Raw genomic sequence first — 17885 nt, 5'->3', positions numbered from 1 at the left:
GTGCCCAGGGCCTCCCGGACACGTTGGTCATGGATAACGGAACGGCCTTCACCTCGAGTGAATTTCAGGAATTCACTACGTATTGCAGAATCCGCCATGTCCAAGCCGCCCCCTTTCACCCCGCAACAAACGGCCAAGCCGAGCGCATGGTGCGAACCACCAAGGAATCGCTCCGCCGATTTGAGAGCCGTGACTGGGATTACAAATTGGCAACATTCCTCTTCGGCCAAAGGACCACGCCACACACGGCGACGGGCCACAGTCCCGCCGAACGTCTGATGGGTCGTCGTCTAACTTCCCGACTCGATCGGCTGCACCCGGATCGGGCACCCGAGGAAGAACCAGCAACGGAAGCACCGGAGTCAGCGCGAGGATTCTTCCCCACGCAAGGAACTATGTGCAGGGGCCACCCTGGATCCCCGCTCGAGTGGTACGGGTGTGAGGACCTTGATCCTACGAGGTCTCATGCAAAGACTGTCAACTGCTCCACCGCCACATCGACCAACTACGGCGGCGGGTCCTCCCTAACGACCCCGAGGACCTGGAATTTACGGAGCCGGACGAAGCAACTTCCTCCACGCCCAAGCCGCCAGCCCCAGCAACCGTTCCGGTACAGCCTGCCCCGGAACCTCTGGCGCTGTCACCACCGGCGACTCCACAACCAACCTCCCCACCACGGGCCACGGTAGCAAACCCGACCAACGCACCTGAGCTTCGCCGCTCCACGAGGGCCAGGAAGGCCCCCGCGTACCTCCAGGACTTTGTGTGTGGGTAGTCCGGACTATGGGGGGAGGGGTGTAATGTACTCTGCCATTACCACGTGCGCGACCGTTGGGCCATGCAGTCTAGCAAAGCCTGAAGCTTCACTCTAAGAGAACAATAGAACAGCGGATCCTAGCCCGCACCTATCAGAGGGCCAGGTCCGCAGCCGAGAGCCTATGGGATTCTCGGCTACTGTAAATAGCCTATAGGGAAATAGAGGTGTGTTTTGGTGGTGGGTTTTCTGTGCATATATACCGGCCTGCGAGCAGGCTTACTTTGTCTTGTTCCTGCTTAAATAAAGTACTCTTGCTGAAATCACTCCACGTTTCTGAGTACTTTTCACAGTGCATCACACACAGGACATCAACTTTACAACAGAGAGCTGATGAACTGGATTAAAGACATATTGAAACAAAAAAGGAAAAATCACATTAAAGAAACTACATAAGAAAAAAAGTAAAATTGCATAAAATCAGAAAAGAACAGTACATACATGATCTTCTTAGAATACTAATAACTCATACCAATCATGAAACAAGGTTGCTGAAAATTATGTCTGGGTGTTAGAAAGAATCTCAGCTTTAAAGTTTAAAACATATTCTGGGGAGAAATTAATTTATTTTGTTTGCAGCTGAATTAAAGAGAAGATTATTTGCATTAAGAGGAGCTCCCATAAAGCTATAAGATAGACCCACAAGGTTTTAAAGAAAATTTTAAAACAAAAACAAACAAAAAAAACCCTGAAATGGGCTTTCTGTCAAGGCTAGCTGTTTGTCTGACATAACAGGTTGTCTGGAGATGGATTTGTTCAGAAGATGTTCTTTCCCTTCCCTTAGTGATCAAGAGATGAATCAAGCAGTCAATAGTGACTCACTGTCAGATGTCCTGCTTAAGTAGCCCATTAAAGGCCAACCACAGAAACCTCAGAACATGGCAAAGGATGCTGCATAGAACTCCACTGTTTTATATATTAATGAAAGGAAAGCGTTGCTAAAGAGTAGAAAAAAACAGGTTGCTTACCTGTAACTGATGATCTTCGAGTGGTCATCTGTGCAGTCACACCTATGGGATCTAGTGCGCCTGTGCTGATCTGATCGGTGTTGTACAAAGCTCACAATGGGATTTTTGCGCCTCCACCATGCGCCTGCGCATGCCCAGGGGGGTGGAGCGCAGACACCCCGCCAGTTCCTTCTGACCGCTATCAACCAAAGCTGTGTAAGGAAATAACTGAGGATGACAGCAGTGGGGACGGGTGGATGGTGTGACTGCACAGATGACCACTCGAAGATCATCAGTTACAGGTAAGCAACCTGTTTATCTTCTTCGTGGTCTCTGTGCATCACACCTATGGGAGATTGAAAACAGTGGCTCACCTGGAGGTGGGCGCTGTCAGGCTCAGTGCTCCGCAGACCAGATGATCCAGATTGATCTTATGCTGCACACGGACATCTAGTGCATAATGCTTAATTAACGCGGTTGGCGTGGACCACGTGGCAGCTCGACAGGTAGAGGACAGCGATGTGCCCTTCATGAAAGCTGTGGAGGTTGCCATTGACCTGGTAGAATGTGCCGTCAAGCGTGCAGGGAGGGGACACTTTGCTAAAAGGTAGCATAACCTAACCGTCCCAACGGTTTTGACAAGTGCTGAGCTTTGATCCTCGGCCCCCATGAGGCATTGGAGTAGACTGAGTCTGATTCAAGTAGAAGAGTGTGACATAGAGAGTGTGAAGAAGGCGTTGTTCTTCCCCATCAAGGCAAGGGAAGAAGTCAGGCAGGAAGATTTCAGAGTTCAAATGAAATTCCGACACTATCTTTGGTAGAAAGGAGACGTCCGGCAGCAGACATACCCCATGTGGCAGGAAGACTAGGTATGGAGGATCATGGCGTAGTGCCATCAGTTCGCTGACCCTCCTGGCCAATGTGATTGCCACCAAGAACGCAGTTTTCCATGCCACGTATTGAAGGTCGCAGGAAGCCATCGGTTCGAACGCCTTTCTCGTGATGAGGCGAAGCACCAAGGGTAAATCCCACAACAGTGTCGGAGCCCTCACAGGGGGATACAACTGCATGAGCCCTCGAAGAAACTTCTTTGAAATGGGATGTGTGAACATCAAATAACTGTCCAATTCTACGTGGTAGGCAGAAATGGCTGCCAGACAGACCCTAACAGACAAGTGGCAAAGGCCTTGATCAGGAACTCGAGGATCTTATCCAGGCTCACAGACCTCGGTGAAGTAATTGCAGTCTGCAAGAAGGAAAGGAACCTAAGCCCCTGTGATAGGAAAGATGAGTGGATGCCTTTCTAGCATTGATAAGGACCTCTGAGACATGATCAGAGAAGGTTATCGACTTATCCACCAAGCTGTCAGTTTCAGATTGTCTACTCCGACGTAAAGAAGTGATGTGTTTTCCGCAAGGAGGAGATACAGCTCTCTGGGGAAGTGGTGGTACCTGCCCCTCGCGAGTTGGAGAAGAGTGGTGAACCACGGTTGCCTGGGCCATCATGGAGCCACTAGGATACAGTTTGCCCTGACTCTGGCTAGTTTCTGAACTACCCGTAAGAGGAGGGGTAGAGGAGGAAACATATAGAGGAGTGTCTCTCCTTACGGGTGGAGGAGGCCGTCTCCTAGAGAGAGAAGGTGCGCTCTCCCCCCCCCCCACTGCAAAAGAAAGGACACTTTGTGTTCTTTCTGGAGGTGAATACATCTATCTTCGGACTGCCCCGTTTCTGAAAGTGTGGGTGAAGGTACGTCCAACCCAGCTCCCACTCGTGATGCTGAGTAAGACCCATGCTGAGAAGGTCTGCCTTCACATTGCAGGTCCCTGGAATGTGAGTGGCCACAGGGAAGATTTTGTTGGCCACGCACCACAACCAGAGGGTGATTGCCAGATGGCAAAGGCTCCGGGACACTGTCCCATCTTGATGATTGACATAGCTGAGTGCCATCGTATTATCCGTCAGAACAGCTATGCAATGCCCTCGAAGGATGGGCTGGAAAGAGTTCAGCACCAGCGTTATTGCCAGCAGTTCCAGATAATTGATGTGCTTCTTTGAATTGAGAGCATCCCACTGGTACCCGACGCATAGGCCGTTGAGATGGGCTCCCCATCCCCACAGGGAAGCATCGGTGGTGAGAGAGAGACGCGGATTTGATGGTTGAAAAGGTGCACCCTGGGTCAGGTTGGATTCCATTGACCACCACAATAGGGAGTTTCGTACATTCGGTGGGGATAGGAGATGGACAGTCGGGCTCATGCGGATTGGCTTGAAGTGTTGCAAGAACCACATCTGCAGAGGTCTCATTCTCTTGGCAAATGGAAGTATGGCTGTAGTGGCCAACATGTGGCCCAACAGACATTGAATTTGGAAAGCCGTGGACCAGGCGTACTAGATCCCATAGGTGTGGTGCACAGAGACCACGAAGAAGATTCACCTGTGGCTTTAGACTCATTACCCTTTAAAAATTATAGAAACATAGTCTCAATACCATATGAGATTCTAGAAGAGTGGGGAAAAGTGATTTTAGTTGGGCAATATTCCGTGAATAGAACCCACTCTTGGATATATTTAACTGCATATAGCAGCATGTTTTAAGAGTATTAATTAGCATCTTGAATTGCACACTGAAGCACATTTGTGCCTAGCTTTTGATGTTGCAAACAGAGAACCTTGCAGGGGCATCTCATTTCCCCCTCCCATCCCAATATGCCCTCTTTCTCTTCCCTGGCAGTCCCCATAGCCTCTCTCCTTTTCCTGCTTCTTTTTGCTCTCCTTCCCACACACCAGCCAACCTATTTTTATCTTCCCCATGTCTTCTGCTTCCCTCCTTCCCTCCCCCTGGCATCTTCTACCTCTAGAAACTATAGCCCAGTTGTGTAGTGTCGGCTGCTGGACTACACCCAGTTGTGTGGTGGGGAACCTGCAAGAACTTACAGAGGGCACCTCACTTTCCCCTGAATCCCTTCTTCCCAGCCCACACTATTTCCTCGTGCCCTCCTCCTGACATCCTTTCTGTGCTCTGTTCTCTCCTTCCCACCCACCTTCTTTTATCTGCCACCCATCTTCAGCTATGTTTATTATGCATTTATTTCATTTATACCCCACCTTTCTCCACAATGGGGAACCAAAGCAGCCTACATCAATCTCTTCTCCTCCTTTTTATCCTCACAACAACCCTATGAAGTAGGTTAGCCTGAGAATGTGTAACAGGCCTGAGGTCACCCAGCCCACACTATTTCCTCGTGCCCTCCTCCTGACATCCTTTCTGTGCTCTGTTCTCTCCTTCCCACCCACCTTCTTTTATCTGCCACCCATCTTCAGCTATGTTTATTATGCATTTATTTCATTTATACCCCACCTTTCTCCACAATGGGGAACCAAAGCAGCCTACATCAATCTCTTCTCCTCCTTTTTATCCTCACAACAACCCTATGAAGTAGGTTAGCCTGAGAATGTGTAACAGGCCTGAGGTCACCCAGTGAGCTTCCACAACAAGTGAGAATTTGAACTTGGTTCTCCCAGATCCTAGTCTGAAACTCCAAACACTATACCACACTTTCATGGGGTGGCTCTTGTTGAACAGTGGCAAACAGCCAATCCTGGGTGAGTAATGCAAGTTGTGTGTTATCAAGTTGCCTAGTGGCTGCTGCCGGGCCTGGCTTTGATGAGTCTTTCCTCAAAGACCAAAGCAGCCCTGGAAGGGGCCCTGCCCCCTCCCACTTACTGCAGAGGTACAGCCACTGCTTCTATTGGGGGGGGGGGGCTTTCTTAGTCTTCAGATTTTTCTGCAAACTTGGGGCCTTTTAAGGTTGTAGAAATATCTGTCTTGTCTTTTCACAGCTTCACTCTCCAGATTTAAGTATCCACAGATTTGTCCATGTTGAAAATTAGATATATTGATGTGTTCCTGATATTGAAACTAAGGTTGAAGAGGCACAGTACCTAAGTCAGTTTTAGTTGATTGGCTTTCATTAATGAAAGATGCTGATGCCATCAGTTTAATACAGGAGAATCCAGACATTCCTCTGCAATGAAAATATAAGAGGATGCAAGTGGTTGAACCATATAGGAAGGTCTACATTTATTATCATCTTCATCGTGCCTGAATTCAGCATCCTGTATTTTAAATGCAAGGCAAGAATGGAAACTGATCTATACAAACAGAACATCATTGACATGTTAAGCATGGACTCTATTCTTAGTAAACTGAACATGAGCAGTTTTTTCTTCTTGAAAACTCATCATAGCAGGCTTCTAAATGATGCCATTACCTGGTGGGAGCACCATTTCCTTCATAACTTTAGTTGCTATTTATACGCTTATATTTCACAGAAAAACTGAAGAAAGCTGGAAACATTAGAGTCCCCTGGCAGCTTCATAAATAGATGCCAGAAATCTCTGTTTTTTTGTTGCTGTTAGCTTTTTTAAAAAATCTGCAACTGAGTTACAAAATGCCATGGCACATCTACATACTGAATGAAGACCTGTTGATACTCCAGAAAGGACCTACCTGTTGACTTCAGCCTGTTGCTTCTCTTCTGATAGCAATGTGGGTTTTCCAGGAAAATCTGAAAGAAAAATATCCAAAAAGTTTTCTGGAATATTTTCATGTGCAAATTTAAACAATGTAACAATAATTCAGGTTGCAGTGGTATATCATACCCTGTGCTTTCTTGTATTCATGCTGATACTTGAATGGATATGGAGAGACAGTTTGTATTTGACTTGTTGCAGGTCTTGTCCCAGGGTTTGTATCTATGTTAAGTGACCCACAATTACTGGTAAAATGCTACTTTAGGTTGGATGGCTAAGCGAGGAAACACCATAGTATTATATACATACTAGGAATATGGCCCGTTGTGGAAATAAATACAACAAGCTCTATAACGAGGCTGTGGGAGAGTGCCCCAGCCTTGGGCACTCAGCGTCAATTTGCTGTGGCGACCTCAGCAGGGTATAATGGCCACCATTTTCTCCAGGGGAACTGATCTCTGCCATCTGAAGAGCAGTCGTAATTCTGTGTGATCTCCATCCCTCCCCTGGAGATTGGCAACAATGATTCCACATGAGGGAATGACTGGTTTGGAGGGTGGAGTCTATGGCTTTGTACCTGTCTGAGGTCCCACTCCTCCTGAAACCTCACCCTCTCCAGGCTCCACCCCTCAAATCTCCAGGAATTTCCAAACCTGGAGTTGGCAACCCTATCTCCCTCCCAGCCAACCATCAACATACCATTATCCGCCCCCTGGCTTCAGCTTTCCAGTTGTAATTCTGGTCTCCAGCCCCCTTCTGGAGATTGGCTACAATGGTTCCCCATGAAGTAATGGCTGGCTTGGAGGGTGGAGTCTATGGCATTGTACCTGTCTGAGGTCCCACCCCTCTTCAAACCTCACCCTCTCCAGTCTCCATCCCTCAAATCTCCAGGAATTTCCCACCTGGAGTTATCAGGACTGGCCCCAATGAGTTTTTTCCCAAAGGCCAAAATAGGTGTGGAAAGGGCCTTTTACTGACAGAACCTGGTTGCCTGGCAACAGGCACTGAGGAGAAAGTACAGTTGCCAGCTCTGATTAGGGAAATACCTGGAGATTAGGGGGGTGGATCCTGTGGAGGGCAGCATTGGGGGGGGATGGAAGGACTCAGCAGGAGATAATGCCATAGGGTCTACCCTCCAAAGCAGCCATTTTCTCCAGGGGAACTGATCTCTGTCATCTGGAGATCAATTGTAACAGAAGGAGATCTCCAGGTCCCACCTGGAGACTGGCAACCCTAGGAGAAAGTCAGCCGCACAGCAGGGGGTTGAAGAGAATGGTTTTATGGTCACTGGCCCACCTCATTAGTCAGCCAGCCAGCCATGGTGAGCCAAAAAGGAGAGAGCGCCACTTTAAGTTTATTCTGACAGGAAAGTGGCGAAGCTGGAAGTGGGCGGGGGAGGGGGTTATGCTGAAAATCCTTTGTTTTTTTACTGACAGAAGTTGGTTGCCTACCAACAGCCACTGAGGGGACAGTTAGTCACAGTTAGTCCCACACAGGAGCCAAGAGAAGTGTCTTCCTCAGGCAAGAGTCTGGCTTTCCAGGAGCCACAGCTTGTTTCCTCTAGGCCAGACCCTCCATGGCACTGCTGCCGCTCCTGAAGGAAAGTGGGGGAGCCTTTGAAAGGCACTGGGCAGCCTTCTCTGCGGTATATCCTGCTGAGCTATCGCCCTGAGAAAGTGCTGGCCTTGTGGCCGAGGGAGAGGGGCCGCGAGGGGCAGCGAAGGTGAGTGCTTCCCCTGCTTGCTGCCATTAGCTAGGTCTGCCTCCTTCTCCCCTGTGGAGGGGTTGCTGCTCCCTCAGTGGAGTGCCCATCCCCTTCACTGGCTCCCTCCAGAGTGAGAGCGAGACACTGGCTGCCAGCTCTGTGGGCAGGGCAGGGCCGAGCCAATGCAGTGAGGCAATGCAGCCATGGGATTGGGAGTCCATGAGAGTGGCAGCTGAGCGGGCCAAAGGCTGTGGGAGTGTGTCCAGGAGTCACACCAAAACAGCTTTTTTATATAAGGTGAGATTTCGGATACAATCTAATATAAGCATGGGAGTTTTTCTCCCCCCACTTGGTTTTCTGGTTAGCATTATTCATTGCACAGAAAGTAATGTAGCATTTGCAACAGTCTCCCAGCAGTGTTAAATCTCCAAAACAGATGTATGCTATTTATTATTCATGTTTGGGAAACAGCTGGAAGCATCATTGTGCAGAGCTTATTGCAAACAGGTTAGTTTCTGAAGGGCTGACCTGCAGCCCAATTCACTGTTCTGGAGCATATCCACACAACAATTCACTGAACACAGACTTCTGTATTCAGTGGTTGGTGCTGATGTGCAGGCTGGCATCTGTGAAGGAAACAAGAACTGTATCTAACCCAAAGCACTTGGCATCAAATAAAACAGAAGACATTTGGCAGTGTGGGATTTGTTTGCAATTCCTTTTTCATGGCCAACTGGTGAGATTCAGAATTACAGTTTCTGCAGAGGTGGGAGTCTGCTCCCTAGAAATTCCTGTTAATTTCCTGCTTATATTGCTTTTTTAAAGAACTGCCATTTGGCAAGATTTTATCAGTCTTATTAGTTTAAGAGATTTATTCTGACTTCTTGGAGGAGGAGAAACAAAGGGTTTTCTATCCCACCAGACTTGGAGACTGCAGTTTTCTGACCCTGCCACTGGAACACAACCTTCTCATCTAGCCTACCTCATCAACAAGTGAAGGGAATTGAGGGCTCTGGTTCTCCCTTCCTTTCTGGCAGCAGGTTGTTCTTGACTTTTCTTTCAACTTTCTACTCTTATTTTTTTCCATTCCTTCCCTCCTCTGCCCTATTTCATGTCCCATTTGACCTTCAAAAAGCAAAGAAGTCTCCTTTTCTGTAATTTACCCCAGTGACAGAAGAAATATTTTCCCCACTTTGTAAGTCAGTGAGAGAATATTGCTCCTGAGGAGACTTCTGAGGAGGCTGCACACTTATCTAGAGAGGAGCTGAAGCAGGTCATCCCCTAAACATGACAGCGGAGGGCCCTGCAACAAAAAGAGTGGCACCCATAAATGTTGTGATAGATCTCCAAGAGGGAAATATCAACCATGAATTTCTCAGAATCACCTACAAGAACAGAATATTACTGGATTCACTGGCCCCCACGGCAGCTGCTATGCTGATACCCAACTGTGGTGTCAAAAGATGGCACCAAAATTGGGGATCAGCACAGTGCCATGGGGGGGGGGGGGCAGTGAATAGCACATGCAGCAAGGGGGGAACAGAAAACATTATCTGGGACACCACTGAGTCACTTCATATCAGAGCACCCACCCCACCACCTTCAGCTTCTAGCCTGAAAGAGGGGAAGGCTTATTTCAATGCCAGATGCTGGACTGACTTCAGCAGTTCATAGTCAGGGAAATCTCTAAGACAGTGCTATCAGTACGGTATAAAAGGGAGAAACAGCTTGACTTCCTCGGCTTATATGGAAAGCCAGATAATTCAAGTCATCAGCAATATGGAAGTGAGGAAATCCCTTGCACTCTGAGCTGGCCAACAAAGCTTGCAGGAAAGATCTTACATTCATTTAGGTCTTCCTCCCAGGCTGCAACAAGTGCAAAAACACAGACAGTTTGAACCTGATTATTCTGACTTTACATCTGAGGTGGCAGAAAGGGAGTTATCTGACAAACACATTACCATCCAGGAGTAGCAATGTAGTCTCCTATTCACTCAGGAGGATCTATTTCCCTTTGTGAAAACCCTTACGGTATAAAATTTCTGATTCTTCAGAGAAATCTCTTAAATAAGGCATGCAAACCAACCAGTCTCAAGGGGGCTTGGATGGCTTTCCAAGCAGTACAACATCCCATCATAAGCTTTCTTTCCCAGAATGTTTTGGAGGAGATTGAGTATGAGACTGTAGTGAAGGACTCTCCTAAAATTACCCAAATCCCCTATGTCTCCTGCTTCTGCCAATCAAGACAACTGATAATGCATAGCTGATGCAATCAACCCTCTCCTACAGCAAAAATACAATTTCTTTATCCCAAAGGTTCTTTGGGGTTTACTTGATTTTCCTCACAGTTCCCATAAATAATGGAGATTGGGAGACCATCCTGGACCCTCAAGTAACTGAGCAGGTTCATGAAGCACAGGAGGTGCAAGGTCAAACATCTGAAGAGTAGCAGTCTCTGCACCGGCAAGACGGGATATAAATTGAAATAAATAAATAATATAGCGTGATGAATTTTTGCTATTCATGGACCCGATGGAAGCTTATTTTCATGTCCCCATGTTACCACATCACAGTTTTCTTAGGTTCTGCTGTAGAAATAAGCATTACCAATTTGGCCTTGTGTCAGCAAGCTAACAACAATTATTTATTTATTTATTATTTATTAATTCAGCTTGATATACCACCCTAACCCCCGTAGGGGTCTCTGGGCGGTTTACAGAGGGGGTGCTAATCACTTGTTAACCCTAACTAGGGCCACACACTGTTTCTGGGGAAGGGGCAGCCTACTGGCACCCTGGTGGAGGCAGATGTCTTCCTGATCTGGCTGGCTTCATTTTTCCCGGCGGTGAATGGGCTGTTGTTCCTGGTGCCTCGGCGATTCGGTGCGCTGCTAGCGTCCTCCCAGGGCCCGACTCTGTCCTTCAGGCTCCGTTGCGCTCCTGGGTGACGTCACCGCGCGCCTCCTGCTGCACGGCAGCCTGCTCGTTGTTACTGCTGCTTGGCCACTAGGGGTCGCTCCTTCCGGGCCTGCTGCTTCATCCACTCGCCCCGCCGAGGAGGAGGGTGCCCCCCACCCTTCTAAGGGTGGGTACCCATTCATCTACTTGCCTGAAATTACGTCGGCTTTCGAACCGCTGGGTAGGCGGGAGCTGGGACTGGGGTCGAGAGCTCACCTCGACCACGGTGGGTCTCGAACAGCCATAGTGGCTGCTCGAGTGATGTTAATGCAGGCCTTTTACTGCCTGCGCCAGACCTGAAGAAACAGGTCCACACCCTCCATTATCTAGACAACCGACTCCAGAGATCAGTGTTGAAAACACAAGCAGTCCAGAACATTAAATTAACATGGTTTCAACAAGAGAGAAGTAATCTGACTTCACTGTAGACTATTTTTCATGCAGAAGTAATAATACACTCTACCACAGGAATGCTGTTTCATCCAAGGGGGGGGGGGATGATGATATAATCAGAGCTCCGGGTCAGGTGATATCAGCTAGAAGTGCAGGCAGATATTTCTGCCACAAATCCAAGGACTGATTATTGCATGTACAGATGTGATTTGAATAGTTTGTTTGGGAGCTTAATAGCGGTTACTTATTGTTCTTTGTTTTTTATTGTAATGGAGTTTTAACTTCTTTATAAGACATCTTGGGGCACTAGTTCTCCAATACAAAGAGAAGAGATAGAAAAAAAGATGCTATAGGCTGGCAAAAGCTGAATGTCTGCTGATCCCTTACCATCACATCAGAGTGAATTAGGCCCTGATGACAAATGTCAGAAATGCATCAGTCCCTGTTATAGACATTGTTCTCACACATTCCTTCTCAGGGACATTTCAATTAACTGCTGCAACTATATCCATTATTGACAGAGAACTAATAGGATAAAATGTTAGGATAGTGGGATAAATAGGAGCTAATTAGATAAAAACGTTTGAACTCTGAATCTGGAATATAGAACTTATTTCTCATCCTTTTTTATTTTCCACTTGTGTTTCTTCTTGAAAAGATAAATAATGTATACAATAACAGAAATGATACATTTGCTTTGAGGAATCAGAAAAAATCCAATTCCAGTGCTGAGGCTAAGTTTTTGTACTTATTCTATCATTCAGTGGCAAGGTATTTTGAGTACTTTTATAAGGTGCAGGTTATTATTACTGTGAGAAAACTGACAGAAGAACAAACATATCCTTCCATTAGATCTTGCTTCTTGATTATCTAGCTTTGCAGTTTTTGTAAGAAACAAGGCAACTTTTCACATCCAGTCTTTGTATAAAGCCAAGCAGTGGGTGGCAACTAGCTGTCCTCTGCCTGCTGGTCTCCATTACTCATTTGGGTATTTACAATTATTGGTTTTCTGGTATAATACACCTCTCCAAGACAGTAATGGGCAGCATTAGCAGCTGTACATAACCGCTACATAGAGTCTCTGTGGCCATAATTGATCAGGAGGTGAACAGTAGGTTGGGGAGTTTACATGTTGTCACCAGAAAATATGTAAAATACTTTGCTGGAGCCATGCAAAGTTAACGTATGCAAAAATGCTCTCAGAGTGTTAGATAGATGTCTTTCTGCAGGGATGAGAATGGAGCTATTCCAGGAACCCTCACTTATAGCCACCACTCGCTCTTCTCTTGCCACCATCTCTGCTCAGTGCCAAAGGCCTGTTTAATTGGAGATGGGGGAGAAGTGGCAAGAATGCACCGTCTGTGTTTCTGCTCCTCACTGCCTACCTAAATAGGATGTTATTGGCACTGTCAGGATAAGGTTGCCACAGTGAAGGTGAATTCTATTAAATTCATATTAAAACAAGATACTGAAGAGGTCTTAAAGGGTGTTTTTTGCAAGGGTTCCTAGCCTTCGAGACATGCATACCTTATATTGCTAATCTGAAAAATATCAACAGCCTAAAAAAACCTTTTTTAGTTTACAAGATTGCTCACATGGTGGCCATTTTTACATGTGGCAAGCAAGTGGACTTTATCAAGCATGCATGAAGTGAAGGTTTATGGAAGTACTTCATCCCTTAACTAGTCTGCAGTGATTACCCTGCACTTTTTCTTCCTGCCTACTAAATTCACAAGTGTTCACCATAGCCATTGTGGCTATTAGCCACAAGGTATAGATAGGGACTCTGGGGCAAGTGATGCTCTGTCATCTTGGTGCTTGGGGGGGTCAACAGTGGGAGGGCTTCTAATGTCCTGGCCCCACTGGTGGACCTCCTGATGGCACTGGTATTTCTGGCCACTGTGTGATACAGAGTGTTGGACTGGATGGGCCTTTGGCCTGATCCAACATTGGCATCTCTTATGTTCTTATGTTCTTATAGTGAAATCATGGGCTGAATTCAGTGGGTTGGCTCCCACAAAGCACAAATAGTATAACATGCAAGTGCATGAAGTAGAGTTCCCATGGTGCTAGAATAGACGGCTTCTATAGCAGCTCCTGTATTTCTACTTGTGCAGTGTATTGCACAAGCAAAATAATAATTTTGGATTTAGTATCATTTTTCCTTTCCTCTAGTGCAAGATGTAAACAGTCCTTCTGTGAGTGGAAATGATTTTCTGCATGAGGAAGGGCTCCTTTGAATCCAACCCATCATATTTAGCCTCTACATCAAAACCCTGTGGTACATCATTCCTAGCACTTCCCAACACTTGACCTCATCTGCAGGCCTTAATTTCCCCCACTTCTTGCCTTCTGAAAAGAAAAATATTGCAAAATAATTTTAAAAGGCCATTTATTTATCAATTTTGAATAATGGCTCACTGAATTTATAAATGTTAGTTGATAGGATTAGACACTTTAAGAATAATTGTGCTAATAAAATGCTTGGTAAATCCAGGAGAGTTCTATTTCCCCCCCTTTGCTTACCATGATCAGCACCTTAATGTTTGAATTAGTTGGTCTGGCTCTATCATATTTAAAGACTTTTCTTTATGCTTGAAGGTGGACCCGGATCTGGCAAAGGAACCCAGTGTAAGAAATTAGCACAAAAATATGGATTCACTCACCTGTCCACAGAAAATCTCCTCCAGCAGGAAATGTCATCATTGTCAGAAAGAAGTAAGACCATAAGAGACTTAATGGAAAGTGGCGAAGTCATACCAGGGGTAAGCTGTAATTTCCTTAGAGTATCTGTTTGTTTTTTAAAAATTAAAGAAGCAGAGAATATCTGGGGTAGAGAAAAATTTCAGCTTTTTCAAAGAGGTTATCAAAGGCAAGCTGAACAAGTCTTATCTCTACAATATATTCCAGAAAAGCAGACTGTAGTAACCAATAATTCCTTTAGAGACCAGCAAAGCAATATGTCACAGTCTTTATGATATGTCTGTATGCATGTATGTTGTTAATCTTTATGGTACTTGTAATATTTCCTAGGGTGAGTCCTAGTCCTTTTAAAAACTCTGATAAAGACTCCACCCCAGGTTTGTCACCTTCCCATTTTCCTACCACTTCAGGGATATCCACAGAAAAATGTTCTGGGATAAAATGTGGCTTGGTGATGACAACCTCTAAGCCTGTAGCCAACAGTTGAGACATGAGGTAAACTTGACAGAGAGGAAGAGCAGCTTTTAAAAAGAGAACAAGAACAAAGTTTATTTGGAAGAAACTTAAGCACTGAGGTAATTATAACTCTTAACATGAAGGAGAAGATTAGAGTTTATAAATGGTACATGTCAAGAAATGCCATCCTGGCACATTTAAATAAACACTTTTTTATAAATTATATGTTTCAAGTAACCACAGCAAACCCTGCTGTAATTCAGTATAAATTTTTCATTCAGTTCCCAGATAGTATAAAGGGATTTAATGAAAAATCTGTATTCCTCTAAAGTGGTCCTCCCGCCCTCTCTCAACTGTCATTAACTAACATTAATTGTCTCTGCTTCTCAGCACTTGGCTGGTATTGCTTTGTTGGAGCTCTACTGTTATTAGCTTCAGTGTTGCAGGTTGATTTTTCTTCCTCTGTCTTCCCAGTACTACATAGTTTTTGCTCTGTTTTGTTCTAACATATTAGAGGACCCTTCTAATAATTATTTAACAACAAGGAACTCTTGGTCTGTAGCATCTTTAGCCTAATTGTTAATCCAGCCTTGACCATACAAAGTAGATTATTTTAAAAGCCAATAGGTCTCTGGCTGGCCTTGCATGCGTCACTGTTAAGCATTTTCCCACCTGTACAGAGGTTTGGGATTAGAAGCAGCAGATGATAGTTTGGGAGTAGTTTAATTATAGTTAATGATGGAAACAGTTGTTACTTCAGCAGCTGTTCAGGGCAGGATGGTATGAGGGAATGGTATCCAGCTCCCATAGTAAAGCAACTTAACTTCCAAAACAGGCTTTGCACAACATAATTTATGTTCTTCAATTAAGGATATTGTTATGGAACTCCTGAACGAAGCTATGGATGCCAATTTAGGAGACACAAAGGGTTTCCTGATTGATGGTTATCCCCTGGAAGTCAAGCAAGCAGAAGAGTTTGAGAGCCAGGTGAGCTTTGTCATAATTAAGAATTCCATTTGCATCTCTTCCAGAGTTCAGTTGATTGCAGAGCTGACTACTCTTTTTTTCCTGACATGGCTCCTCTACCTTTAACATCTGCCTGACTAGTAGAATTTCATCTATTAAATCATTAGCATGCAGGTTCCTTGACAGAAAAAGCTCTACTTGCAGAATTTCTGATGTAGTTTAATACTACAGATCTTTTCTCAGTACAAAGGTACCCAAGATGATATATGTACAAATAATGCATTTATTGGAAAATAGTCCATTGCTGAATAGATACAAAATAGATGATACATATAATTTAATACCAAAAACAGGTGTTTGTCATTCAGAAGAGGTTGTCACAGCAGGAGAGGTTAATATTTGCTTCCAGTACATTGCTTGTGTTTTCCTATGCTTGGACTCAGTGATGTAATAGGTACTGAGTCATCATCTTATAGAAAAAATATTTTCACCCTAAACAGAGAAAAGCCAGGAAGGCAAGTGGGTATCTTAATTGAATTTGCTCTCTGAATGTGTATATTACTGCACAGCCCATATTCTGGAATGACTCAATTATCATATATTTTACTAATTTCCCTTTCTCCATTATGATGCAACTATTTTGAAAAGTTGCAAAGATTTAACAAGTTTTCAGCTCACACAATGACAGGCCAATCAGGATATTAGAGTTTGGTGTAGGTCAAAGCAATGAAGTAATGGCAAAATAATTATGCAGAGCTCAATATGTCAAAGCCTGATTTTTGGTACTCTAGTGCCTCCTTGTGCATGTGATGAATAAAATTACCATCTTCTTCTGTGTAGTGCCACATTCTGTTTAATGAGGGATTTCCCTAATGCTGATTCAGAAGTTTAATGTTTGCAGGGGCAAGAGTCATTCTTGCATCTGCAGTGCCAAGAAAAATAGTGTGAATTAGTTTTGCATATATCTGACTTATCAAAAGGTCAAATTCAGAGCCAATTTTCATTATTTGGCCTGTAACAAATCTGTTAGCAAGTCACACCCGTATGACTACTTCATATAATGACCATAGCCCAAATGTTGGATTAGATTTATTTTATTTAGGTATATCCTATTCTGCTTATCTACCCAGCAGGGGCCCAAAGTGACTTACAAAAATATAATTTAAATGTGTTGTTGTTGTTCAGTCACACAGTCGAGTCTGACTCTTCGCAACCCCATGGACCACATCATGCCAGGCCCTCCTGTTTTCTGCTGTCCTCCAAAGTTTGCTCAATTTCATATTCGTTGCATCGATAACCCTGTCTAACCATCTAACCATCTCATCCTTTACCGTCCCCTTCTGCTTTTACCTTCAATCATTCCCAGCATCAGGGTCATCTCCAGTGAGTGCTCCCTTTTATTTATTTATTTACCTTCAATTTGTATCCCGCCTTGCCGGTGCAAACTGGCTCAAGGCGGCTTACACAAGTTAAAATACAATAAATACAATAAAATTTCAATATGAACGGTTACATAAAGTGCTAAATATAAACAGATGGTGGGAAATTTCTATACATGGTCCGCTGGAGAGAGGCCATATCCGGCGTTGTTACATAGGGCTGTGGTATGTTCAGTTTGCAATGGTTGTCAATGGCGGCTCCTAATCGAAAGCCTGGTGGAAGAGCTCCATTTTACAGGCCCTGCAGAACTGTAAAACTGGCTCAAGGCGGCTTACACAAGTTAAAATACAATAAAGCCAATAAATACAATAAAATTTCAATATGAACAATTACATAAAGTGCTAAATATAAACAGACGGTGGGAAATATCTATACATGGTCCGCTGGAGAGAGGCCATATCTGGCGTTGTTACATAGGGCTGTGGTATGTTCAGTTTGCAATGGTTGTCAGTGGCGGCTCCTAATCGAAAGCCTGGTGGAAGAGCTCTGTTTTACAGGCCCTGCGGAACTGTAAAAGGTCCCGCAGGGCCCTGATGTCCTCCGGGAGCTCATTCCACCAGTGTGGAGCCACCACTGAAAAAGCCCTAGCCCTTGTAATAGCCTGCTCTTCATTTGGTGGCCAATGTATTTGAGCTTCAGCTTCAGTATCTGGCCTTCAAGGGAACAGTCAGGGTTGATTTCCTTTAGGATTGACTGATTCGATCTCCTTGCAGTCCAAGGGACTCTCAAGTTTTTTCTAACACCATAATTCAAAAGCATCTATTCTTCAGTGCTCAACTTTCCTTATGGTCCAACTCTCGCAGCTATACGTTACTACTGGGAATACCATCCCTTTGACTATACGGACTTTTGTTGGCAGGATGATGTCTCTACTTTTTATTATTTTTGTCATAGCTTTCTTCCCAAGGAGCAGGCATCTTTTAATTTCATGGCTGCAGTGACCATCTGCAGTGATCTTGGATCCCAGGAA

General features: G+C 44.9%; 1 protein-coding gene across 1 annotated transcript in view; it reads left to right on the top strand.

Moving 5' to 3' along the window:
• Positions 1 to 17885, top strand: part of AK5 (adenylate kinase 5) — a 176038-nt gene that overhangs the window by 141615 nt on the left and 16538 nt on the right. Inside the window, exons 12-13 of the mRNA XM_015414258.1 lie at positions 13952 to 14115; positions 15380 to 15496. Coding sequence (XP_015269744.1) covers positions 13952 to 14115; positions 15380 to 15496 — 281 coding nt within the window. The remainder of the gene's footprint in view (positions 1 to 13951; positions 14116 to 15379; positions 15497 to 17885) is intronic.

This window comes from Gekko japonicus, unplaced genomic scaffold, assembly GCF_001447785.1.
Source record: "Gekko japonicus isolate JY-2015 unplaced genomic scaffold, Gekko_japonicus_V1.1 scaffold30, whole genome shotgun sequence".
Lineage (NCBI taxonomy): Eukaryota > Metazoa > Chordata > Lepidosauria > Squamata > Gekkonidae > Gekko > Gekko japonicus.
The sequence above is the reverse complement of the archived record's forward strand: the minus strand, read 5'-3'. Positions and strand labels throughout refer to the sequence as shown.